Source organism: Electrophorus electricus, chromosome 5 (assembly GCF_041902795.1).
Source record: "Electrophorus electricus isolate QZ-2024a chromosome 5, ASM4190279v1, whole genome shotgun sequence".
Classification (NCBI taxonomy): domain Eukaryota; kingdom Metazoa; phylum Chordata; class Actinopteri; order Gymnotiformes; family Gymnotidae; genus Electrophorus; species Electrophorus electricus.
This window is the reverse complement of record NC_137501.1, coordinates 3,712,566-3,724,066: the sequence shown is the minus strand read 5'-3', so window position 1 is coordinate 3,724,066 and position 11,501 is coordinate 3,712,566. Positions and strand designations below refer to the sequence as shown.

General features: G+C 41.3%; 2 protein-coding genes across 7 annotated transcripts in view; both read right to left on the bottom strand.

Moving 5' to 3' along the window:
• Positions 1-1,741: 1,741 nt before the first annotated feature.
• Positions 1,742-7,800, bottom strand: ckmt2b (creatine kinase, mitochondrial 2b (sarcomeric)). The gene is made up of 10 exons (XM_027006281.3): positions 7,641-7,800; positions 6,028-6,200; positions 5,103-5,301; positions 4,830-4,925; positions 4,474-4,695; positions 3,380-3,465; positions 2,961-3,084; positions 2,728-2,862; positions 2,413-2,538; positions 1,742-1,985 (listed from the first exon to the last, which is right to left on the bottom strand). The coding sequence occupies exons 2-10, from the start codon at positions 6,171-6,173 to the stop codon at positions 1,869-1,871; spliced, it is 1,251 nt and encodes a 416-aa protein (XP_026862082.3). The 5' UTR covers positions 6,174-6,200; positions 7,641-7,800; the 3' UTR covers positions 1,742-1,868.
• A 1,231-nt stretch (positions 7,801-9,031) lies between these two features.
• Positions 9,032-11,501, bottom strand: part of rasgrf2b (Ras protein-specific guanine nucleotide-releasing factor 2b) — a 48,449-nt gene continuing 45,979 nt past the window's right edge. For all 6 annotated transcript variants that reach the window (XM_081715039.1, XM_027006201.3, XM_081715040.1 and 3 more), the window contains one exon: positions 9,032-11,321. In XM_081715039.1, coding sequence (XP_081571165.1) covers positions 11,229-11,321 — 93 coding nt within the window. In that variant the 3' untranslated portion in view covers positions 9,032-11,228. The remainder of the gene's footprint in view (positions 11,322-11,501) is intronic.

Below are 11,501 nucleotides of genomic sequence, written 5' to 3'. Positions count from 1 at the left end.
TGCACCTGCACTGACACTGAACAAAAAAGAGCAATAGAAACAAGGAATATGATATATTCAGTATTCTGTTAAAAGACACAAATGTATGTTACTGTGATTGTGAAAAAAAAGGTGCTACACTCAATAATCCAAACATGGATAATCAAGTATCCCTATACCTTCTCCATTGGAGAAGGTTAAACACATTTTCACAGTGTGAAAATGCCTATGGCATTTGAAGAGAATAAAGGTTTATTTTTATCATGTTTGCCTACTGCCACCTGCTGGTGTTCTGATAGTCAGAGGTTATAGATAATAAGTAACTGGAAAATTAAAATTACATTTAAAACATTTTATGTTAATTATTAAATATACGTGTTTACTTTAATTGTTCAACATAAATTTGGAAAAAGGTAAACAATCTGTGATTAGTGTAACATATTCATATAGATTACGTAGTTCATATGAAGAGATATGTCTATAAGATCAAAGACAATGCATATATATTTTGTTGAGAATTTAAAATTGTTTTTTAAGTATAAAAAAAAGTATTTTAAGTATATTTACGATAGACCCAGAGTTCAACAGAGAAGTGTTACTGAGAGTGTCCACTGGGGCCTAGTGCATAAAGTGCGTGCCTCTTTATTTCCTCCCCACAGAAGCTGCCTCACGCTGGCGAGAGCCAAGGAAGCATGTACCACCCTGCTATAAATACTCACAGATCCCCTTCAGGTCTCCAGGCTTCATGTTCATAAGCATTCTAAATGGAACACTGTGACTTATTCACTTACTCGAGGGGTCAGCGTCTTGCGCTGACATGAGCTGAGCTTTGCAATAAAGAAGGGGTACCGGCTGTGACTCAAAGGAGTGGCTGGACCACTCCACTGCCACATGTCTACCCGTAAAATAGTCTTGTACGGGGATGTAATGGTGTTATGAGTCACACGTCATCGATCCACTTGCAGTAAAGGAAATCGGCCCAGTTGGAAGTCTTAGCTGTCTGCTGATCGGACCGCACAGGTTGGGCAGAGAGTGTGGCAAGTACATGTTCATAATTTATATTGTATTGTGTTAGATGTGATATGCATTGTGTTAGATGTGATATGTCAACCTGTATGATGGAAGAGCCAGAAATCTTCTCTTCCAGTGTATCTAAAATTCATTTGTGATTACAGTCTCAGAGGCAACCTCTTAAAACATCAACAATGAAGTAAACATTCATTATTTAGAGGACTATTTGCATAATACTAACATTTACAAACTGACTCTAATAAATCAGAAAAAAAAGTCTCTTGCCATGTTCTGAATATCACCCACATAACTGATGGACTGCTTATTGAGTAAGCACACTGACATATGTAGGCATGAATACAGTTCAACCAAAACTGTAGACTCATTAAGTGTGGAGGGGGGGGGGGGGGGGGCACGCTTTGTGTGTTGTCTGGGTAGACTGCAATGTGCTTAATTGCTTTAAGGAGTCCAAGACAGGACAGCACAGCAGGAGGCTGGAATATTGACTGTAGGTCAGGCTCAAAACAAGACTGATTCATTGGTTCATTGCTGTTGTAATCCACAGGGACTATGGGATTATCGTGTGTGTGTGTTTATTGCTGTGCTTCCTGTACTATCATAATAAAAAACTGCGCAACAATGACCATTAGGTCATGGCCATAATGCAAACAGCCAGTTTCTACACTGAAGCTATTTTGCCTATTATATCAGTTTTAGAAGGCTCTAGTCAAACTCCACCAAACACACAAAATGGTTTTATTAGAATAATTTATTGAATAACGATTTCCAGTCAAATCTGCAGGGGTAATGGAGACTGGCAGGGTCTGAGGGTTTCTCATCAGCCTAGTGCCCAGATAGACACTCTCCCTCACTACTGCTCATTTCCTGAACTGGGCAATGGGTGCTGGAACTTTGATGTCTTGGCCCTTCTCCAGTTTCTTCTCACAATCGATCAGATAGTGGACACCGTCGATCACTATTTGAACGAGCTCAACCTGGAGCAAAATCAGAATTTGGAGTTTCATATCAGATCTTCTTGTGAACATAACCAACATAGGCTGGTTTGTACAATACACTTTTATATTTTAGATTGAATTCTACTGTCTAGTCATAGGTTGAAACTTAAAAAAAAAAAAAACATGGATTAATCTAATGTTTCCATTTGCATCATGACAACTAGTGAGCTATGGCATGGTTTTCCACATGGCATGGTTGCCTATGGAGTTGGGAACCTACCTGGTCTGAACTGATCTGTTATCTTGACTACGTGTCCCAAGATTCTCTACGAGGTGACTGCTAAAGCCTGAGAAAGGTCTCGTGACACCTCTTTATGTCCTCTAAACCTGCCCATATAATATGTAGGCTGTCCTGTTCAAGGATTTACAATTACCATTTTTCACTCAATCCCATTAAGACATTTACCTCAGACTTGCCCAGACGGTCGAGGTTGGAGATGTCAAAAACGTCCCCCACGGCGGCAGTGTCCACACCACCTGTGCCGCGTTTCTGCAGTCTGAGATTATCCAGGATTTTAGAGAAACGTGGGTCCTGAAGAGGTAGCAGACACAGAGTCAAGCAAGCCCTCCCAGTAAAGTGAGGCCTCGCAGAATTTCAAATCAACTTACCAATGACTTGAGAGCTAGACAAATGCTTTAATGGTTGGCTGTCAGTTTATATAGAACGTTAACGGATTACTCCATTATCAAAGCATTCATGAACATGTCCAGTGGGTGGCACCTTGCTGAGAAGGGGCAGGCGGACGTGAACTCCTGCCCTCAGGCCAGTGCCTAGGTTGGAGGGGCACGTCAGGATGTAGCCCAGGTGTTCATTCCACATAAACTCCCACCCTCGTTCATGAATTAGCCTCTCGACCTAAAACAAGCAATAAGAGGAACAAATATATTATATAAGCTTTCTGGTTCACAGGGAGAATGGTGACGTTCTTATTGCTCTGGGTGGGTTAGATATACTTCTTTCAGTCCTCTGCAGAATCTGTCAAAGACCCTCTTCATGTTACCGCCCTTCTCCATGGAGATGACGCGGGTATGGTCCTCTTCATTGATCCAGATTAAGAATGTCTTCTCATTGTTGTGCCTGTTTAATGACATATCTGTTGGATTTTGAACCTAAGTTCAATTAAAGACAGTCTTTATTTCATCCTGAAAGGTCATAGTACATCATAATTTGAAAATCCTCAAATTATTAACATGCCTTTGTTTTCAAGATTTGGTATTAAGATTAGTATGTAACCCAAATAAATCTGTAAAAAAAATTAATAAATACACACAAATACACATTCTCTGTCAGGACGATAAAACCTGACCCTCACAGAAAAAAGTGGACACAGTCAGTAAGTGTCCACACATGGTGCAAGTTTCATGCACCATACCAGATTCCCCTGGCATCAGGCCAGTCACGAGCCATCCCTGCACAAGTCAGCAAGGGTGAGATAGGCTTGTCAAACAGGAAGTGATCCTGGGATGGACAGACCAATCAGACAAAAAGGTGAGGGAAGGGTTAAGAAAAAGGCTGAGATCTGAATGAAATTCTAAAGCTTGCTCGTTGTCACACATCCTGACTTTTTCCAGGCCAGTACAGGCAGTCAGCCAAACCTGGTCTGTCTTACTCCGGCCAAGCAGTTTAAGCACTAATTTCTTGAGGTATAGTACCAACATAATGGTATGCTGGAGAGCAGTACAAAAGCAATGCTGTAAAACCTTTAGTTTACGCTTAAATTTTACACCCTTATCCAGTCCAGCTTGTTAAGCAAACGTAATGTTAGCAGTCTTGGCCATGGACTCTTACTGGTCTATATAACACATTCCCAAATAGAGTTTTATCCCAGGGCCCCACAGAACCACCAGCATTGTTACCCACATTGTGGACTTTAAATCATGCTAACAAGTTTTCTTTTTCTTTTTTTTTTAGCTACATTAGCATTTTAACTGGAATATTTCTGCGATGTTACTGGTTGCAGTATCCATGTTGTGAAGATTGTGCCTGACCTTTTGAGAGTCTACGAGGTCTAAGTGGATAAACAGGCGGTGTGGGGGTGACTACTGTAGACTAGCATGGCTACACTCTAAATGGGGAATTTATACTTGCTACACCTTACCAAATGCCTCGAGCATCAGGCCAGTCTCTGGCCATACCAGACGCAGTGAGGAGAGGAGACACTGGCTTGTCAAAGAGGAAGTGTTGCTGAGGTGGGCCGACATGAGAGAAGAGCAGCAATGTTTCTGTTACCTAGCATGACAAACTTCAAGGGGTGAAAACACCGATGTTTAGAAAGAGACTGAACCTTGGGTTCCGATAAAAGAGGGTGGTTGAAACGAAATTAAATTAGTTTTGGTGATTAGAAATGTGCACTGTGTAATGTGCACTGAGAACCTGAGGTATGCTTCTCTTATCTTACTGACGGACGCCCGAGGTGGTTTGTATCAGGTAAATGTGCCCTGATTTGTCTGTACTGAAATGTCTTACATCAATCAGCTGCTGTTGTTCCTTCTCGGTCATGTCAGTCAGGCTGTAGTATCTACCCGACAGGTCTCCCTTGAGCCCGGCCAATGCCTGGACAGCGACGCGCTCCACCTCGCGGCGCTCGGCACGTGTGCAGGCTGGCGGCAGCATGAGGCCGCGGATGCTGCGGCCCGTGCGCACGCGGGATGACAGCACGTACTTATCGTCGAACACCCCGGAGGTGATCTGCAGCAGGGAGAGAGAAGCGTGACTGTTCATGAGCAGAACTCCCTGTTTTTAATGCGTGCACCCTCTGTCATCATTCCTCAGAGGCTGCGTACATTCCAGCCTTCTGCCCGAGCCCACAGCATAGCCTCTACCTTTGAGCTGTCCAGATCCGTAGGGTGCTTCATGATCTTTGGGTCGTAGCCATTGTGTCTATCCTTAATGACTGGGTTAAAGATGTCAGCAAACACCTGAGGATTAAGATTGTACTCATGAACACAATCCTGGAGCACTGCAATAGTCAGTCTTTGATCTTATATCCTCCAAGTTTAAACTCCTGAGGAAAGTGGGAGAAAAACAAACAGATTTTCCCCCTGTTCACAGGGTAATGCAGCTCTGCTAACGGCCAAGCATGCTGGCTAACCCACCTCGTAGCTCTCCTCATCGCCAGCCACCATGCCCACGGTCTTGATGAAGGGGTGCCCAGGGTTGTCCACCCCAGTCTGGATGCACTGGTCCAAGGTCCAGTTGTTTGGGGTCTCCTTGTCTCTCAGGTGAGAGTAAATGGCAGGGGTCAGAGCAGATGCCATGCAGTTATTGTGCTTGCGCAGATCTGGGTAGTCAGCACTACAGGGATAAGGTGGAAATATAATAAGGGATAATAAATTTAAAAAAAAAACCAACAACATAAATTTAGAAGTAAATGTAAATGTAAATGACATCTGGGCCAAGCAATTAAACCACTTTGTGCATTCATAACATGGAACTCTACATACCTAAACTTTCACAAAGGAATAGCTTAATTCATTATACCTCTCGATTAAAGCAGAATAAATTAAGAATTACAAAATGAACTATAGCCCAAAACACTAGGCGATTCTATATTACAATTATAAATGTATCATGTTTGGAGCACACAGTAAATATATATTCAGGTATATCACATGCGAAGTGTAGCAGAAGATGTGACTTTCTGTAGGGGATTTTGTGTACAAGTGTATGACAGTATGCCAGCAAACATGTCCTGGCCCTCTCACAGTCACACAATTCTCTTTCAATCTCTGTGCAAACCAACAATGAAGGTTATGGGATTTACATGGCACTCCAAAAAATAAAAATAAAAATAAACAATTTAATGATTTATTCAGGTAGGCAGCTAAAGAAGGCTGGGAAAATAATTTATCACAGTTCTACAGTTGGGCATAGTGGGCTTAGTTCCAGTACACAAGCAATTTACTTTCAAAGTTGAGCTTGTTTTTGAGAATAAAAACATTGATCTGATGTAAACATCTTAGGATTTTGTCTTCATGCAACTGAAGCGCCGTCTAAGATCCATGGTGGTGGCTCCCTCACCTAGGCGGGTAGAGCTTCTTCTTATCCGCAGCGGAGATTCTGGATTCGCTCAGCAGGTAACCAGACGCCAAGGTGCCCGCCCCCAGGGTGGCCACAAGCGCAGCCGTGTTGCGGCTGGACAGCATTCGAGTGAAGGTGCTCGCCATCTCGCTGCTCAGACGTCCAGTTCCGTTCTGGGATAGCGCAGTAAAGACTCACATTATATGGTGCAATGCCTTAATTCTACTGCAAGCTATATCAGGCAGCACATCAGAAATATATGTAAGTCTGTTTATTGTGATGCACGGGGCTAATCAACAGGAACAGTGGTTTGCACTGTACTGTAATATTGCTATACTACTTTTGAAAAAAAAAAAAGATAGAAACCATAGCTCTGTAGGTATGCCCATAATAGTTTAGGTCTTTGACTCTTACATCAACCACTGCAGCTATATTATGCTACTTGTGTGTGTTATAGAGCTTAGCTTGTATGCAAACATGGAGACAAAAATGTTTCAAATAATCTTTGGATGAATCTAGTTAAGAGGACAGTTAAGACAAAAAACAAAACAAAACAGAGGTATAACTGTGTTATTAGTACAATGTTAAATATTATAAATATAAACCTGAAGAAGAATCCAGATGAATAATTACAATGTACCATAGTAAAAGATGTAGAGATAGTCAAAATTGTAGTGAAGAACACAAGGTTTCCATAGAAACAGGATGTTGTGGATAGAGATCCTTCATGAGTTGTGGCAGCAAAGTGCTTTTGAATTTGTAGGAGGAGGAAATTTAAAAATGTATATTAAATATTTATATTAAAAAATATAGCTGTGCCCATATATCTCGTACTTACTTAGCCCATAAACATTTGCAAATGACATCATTTCTTCTTTTTGTTATTACGAAACTCCTCTGAAAGTCTTTACCAAGCTCACAGTAGCATCACAGTACTCCAGACTATTCTGGCCACCTGCAGGGGAGGTCAGCAGCTCTGACCAAAGGTGAGTGCTGTCCCACCACCTACCCAGCTCACTGTCCAAACAGGCAGCGTGTCAAGTATTAATAGCAGCAGGTCTAGATGAAGCATTACTGCAGAGTCCCTGCTGGCGTTAACCCAAGTGGCCACATGATCCACGGTGACATTCTATACAGGTCACGGTGGCTTACAAGCGGAGCGGGGACAAAGACCTAGGCCCTGCCGTGCTAGAGCTAGTCACCTAGCTTTGGATTTGTCTGATTTTTCTCGCCTCTAAGTAAATGTGGATATTTGCGGTTTCTGTGGATATCTCAGTTTGATGTCCTCACTAATTTGCATTGGACATACAGTACTCAGAGGATAGAGGACCAATACAGGAATGTGACATTTATGATTACAATATGGTCAGAAATAAAACACTATATCACTATATTTTATTCTAAAAAATTCCCAAATTCCCAAATAAATCCCAAATTATTTCATATTCCAACAGTGAAAAACTAATTCAGTGCACTGACCACTATGCCATAATAGTCCTATTATTCATTCAAATAACAGTCAAATTTATATATAAATGCACATAGTGAAATAAAGGCCATAATATATATTACAAGAATAAACTGATCAAAGTTGATTGTTGTGTTGTACTCACTGTTGAGAGAGGGGAGTCGGTTCCAAACACACAGCCGAGCAGGTGGGTTGCTGTGGAGTGAGGCTGCCCTGGGCCCACACAGGCAATAAGAGCTTAGCTCAGCAGCCAATCCTATTTGTGCCGTCAGCATGCAAGGGCCTATGCGCCTCCCCACTGTCAGGGCAGTGTGCCCTTCAGCCGTCTCCCTGCCGGGCAAACTTGACCTCTGGGTCTTTCCACATCTAGGCGGCTGCCCTATGGCCTATGCACGCATGGATGTGTGTGCGCACACTCACACACACACACACACACACACACCCACACTATGCTGCTCCATTCTCCATAGTGTTTTACGGTACTATGTTTGTCAACAGATCTTAGATGCATTGGATTTCATATTGTGTGTATTATGGAAGGCTCTCAGCTTTAATTCTGTGCATGATTTTACTATACTGAGTAAATCAGAATATGACACTTGAAAAAAGCTAATAGAGATATTAAGCTTGGATTATTGTTGTGGGTATGAGTTTCAATAAATAAATGTTCATTATGTTTATGACTACCATGTTTTCTTCTCATTTTCAAGAAAGACCCATATTTAAGTAGTTAGCCACTTTCTGCATAGGAAGGCATTAGTGAAGATCATGATTTTGTTAAAGTGGTGAATACAACAGACATATGAAAGCTGTAGTATTATAAGGTTTAAAACCAAAGTTCCACCCTGCTAGTTCCATCTCTCTTTTCCTGTGATGGGTGAGAGAGAGAGAGAGAGAGAGAGAGAGAGAGAGAGAGAGAGAGAGAGAGAGAGAGAGAGAGAGAGAGAGAGCAAGAGAGAGAGAGACGAAGAGACAGACACACACACACACACACACACACACACACACACACACAACACAAACACATACACACTGGGGTGGGCACTAAATGTACAGAAAATACATTTAAAATTTAGCCTCTACACACAGCAAATGTTGGCATGATTAGTACTACTGTGGCAGTGTGATTACACTATAGGCTGCTCTGAGAGCATGCTAGTGCATGCACCGGTGCTTCAGACTGCACAGAGAGTGAAATATGATACTCTGCCACTGAGCCAAGACTCACCAGTGTCATACACACCAGCTGTGAGGGAAAAGTCCCACTAATAGCCAAACCAGCATTTGAGCCAAACCCTCACCTCACTAAGGGTACCTTATGGATCTAAAGGTCTTATGGGTATAAAATATAGCATCTTTTCTGCAGATCCTAAAACTTGCCTATATTAATAAATGTTTTAAGAAGTAATTAATATAACAAACTCATTTTGATGTGAAGAAGACTATGATAAAAAGTAAAAGGGAAGTTTCCATTTGAACCACTAGATGGCAGTACTTGCCTATCGGTGAGGACAGATAGCGCTCCCAAATGTCCACTTTATATCTTAGTCATTTTTATTTGAAATGAAAGCATAAAACTGGAGTGCCAAAGCCAGTCATTCTCCACAAGAATCAGTAAGAAAAAAAAAATTAACACCAAGAGGACAAACAGTATCGATCATATACGAGAAAAGCATTTAACACGAGGAATCCCTAGTAGACATGCACCAGCATGCAGTACACAACACCAATCCGATGTGTGTTTAACTACTTATCATTGAATCTAAAAAAAACCAAAACAAGACACAGAACTGAAAAGCAATCGGATATGCTACATTACTTTTGCCTAGTTTTGCAAAGTGGAACAGTACATTAATAGTGCTTGCAGAAATAAAAGAAGTTGGTTTAAAAAAAAAAAAAATCACCATAACTTAGTGTCATAAACTACATACTATATACAGAAAAATATCAAATAAATATGTCAGGAAATAAATATTACAATTACCCACTCATATAAGCAACGCTACATGGCTGAAACCTACCTATTGCAGGTCTGTCCCAATTTCAGACAACCCATTGCCTTTACAGTATATTGACACAAACAAGAGAAATAAATCTAACTGAATACATTTCTGTCAGACAAACATAATATTATCTTAATACAGCACAGTGGTAGTTATACATCTATAGCCAGATTCACCGTTATCTGTCAACATATGCATATGAAATTTCCAGCCTTAATGGGGGGATGGGGGGGGGTTGTTCAATGAAAATTTGTCCATCATTCTTTTGAGGTTTTGAGAGACTATACAGTAGCTATGAAACATCAGCACGAACAAATCTCTTACAATGTAGTTTTACAGCATGCATATGAGGTCTTTTGCATGCAAACTACAGAAAGGATGCCCCATTGTAGCATACACTGCAGGGTAATCAATCAACCAGATATTTCTATAACAGCAGACTGGAGTAATCCTTCCGGATTGAGAAAGGAAAAGTTTTCTCCACGAGCATTAGCCAAGTGAACATACTACCGTCTCTCACTTTCAGCATGGGATCAGCTCAGACTCCTAAGTTCAACTTGCAAAGTATGGCCTTAGCATTATTTGTATGCTTACTACAATGCTACAGGCTGGTCACATTTCAAAGATATTGTTAAAGAATTTGTTTTAAAGATTAACAGATTTACTGTAGAGTATTTATTTATTTATTAACAATATACCTTGCTGACGGAGATAGATCATGTTATAAACTTTTTTTTTTTTAATGAAATAGTTTTGGCTTCTTAAATTTATAATCAGAATCAAAAAAATATGTTTAAAGCTAAAATTTGATGTCACAATTTGACATCCATTTAAAAATATTTATATCAGTTTGCTACAGCGGCTAAAAGAAAATCCTATTTAAAATCCTATGTTAAACACTGGTTTGTGTGTGTTGTGGGAAGAAGGCACCATATTAGCATTTAATAATAACTATATAATTTATTTTGCTTATTCATAACATATATGATTTAGGGGGGATCTTTATGAAACAAAATCAATTTAATGAGCACCAACAGCATAAAATATTATCTCCAACCAGCTACTATACATTTCTACTGTTTTCAGAGATAAACTCACCCTCCGAAATAACAATCTAGTGATTTGGTTCATTGCAACTGTCCTGTGGCAAAACAACAACAAACGTATCGGGGCGAGCATATGACAGAAAAGAAAGTATAAAGCAAGTCCTTATTTGCAAACCAGCTCGGAGACCTCAGACTTGGAGAAAGGTTTATGACGAGGCAAAAAGACGGCGTGAACCCGCAATCTGGTTCATGCCACCATCACGACCAATAAGACTACACGCCTTGAGCCACCGATCTCGGCATCGCTACACAATGTGTAAGGTCTAGCACAGACTACCGCTGTACATGCTACATTTCTTCTCATACCATCTTCACCGCAGGGGTTTAAAAAGCGTCCCCCCTCCCTCTTTTTGCTGCGTTGACCTTAGCATGCACTCGCTCCCTGGATGATAGCAGTAACGCCCACTTCTCATGTTTTATTCAGCAGTGTAAACTGGAGACCTTCTCGCTTGCAGCATTCAAACCTCGGCGACTACTTTCGTTCTCCTCACTCAGTCAGCCTTTGCCCTCCGCACTGGCAGGCCCTCTGTTCCAATGTCCTGGCTTCACCCCGGCACCAAACATGAGCTCGACGCCATGTCCCAGAAAGTGCCCCCCGGTGGAAGAGGAGTAAACTTGGGGAGCTCAAGCAGGAAGCCTGGGCTCGATCTTCAGAGACAAGTCGTACAGCGTGTCTTCATCCATGATCAAGGCCTTATCCAGCAGATACTGGGTGACCTGGATATTGTGAATAGTTGGAAAAAAGGGTTTTTTTTTAGAAATGAATCTGTCATGAGGTTCTGCTGTTCAGTACACAGCTAAGAAGCAAGCAGCCTGACAGAGCACAGTGGGGGATGGCTGTAAAATACTGAACAGATCTGAAAGCAGACCCGTAACGCTGTCCAGGATGCAGCCATA

Coding starts and splice junctions, on each gene's coding strand:
- ckmt2b (XM_027006281.3), bottom strand. CDS start 6,173: ATGGCGAGCACCTTCACTCGAATGCTGTCCAGCCGCAACACGGCTGCG. Junction 3,085..3,379: donor CCTGATGCCAGGGGAATCTG/GTATGGTGCATG, acceptor GTCATTAAACAG/GCACAACAATGAGAAGACAT. Junction 2,539..2,727: donor GCCTGCCCCTTCTCAGCAAG/GTGCCACCCACT, acceptor CTACCTCTTCAG/GACCCACGTTTCTCTAAAAT.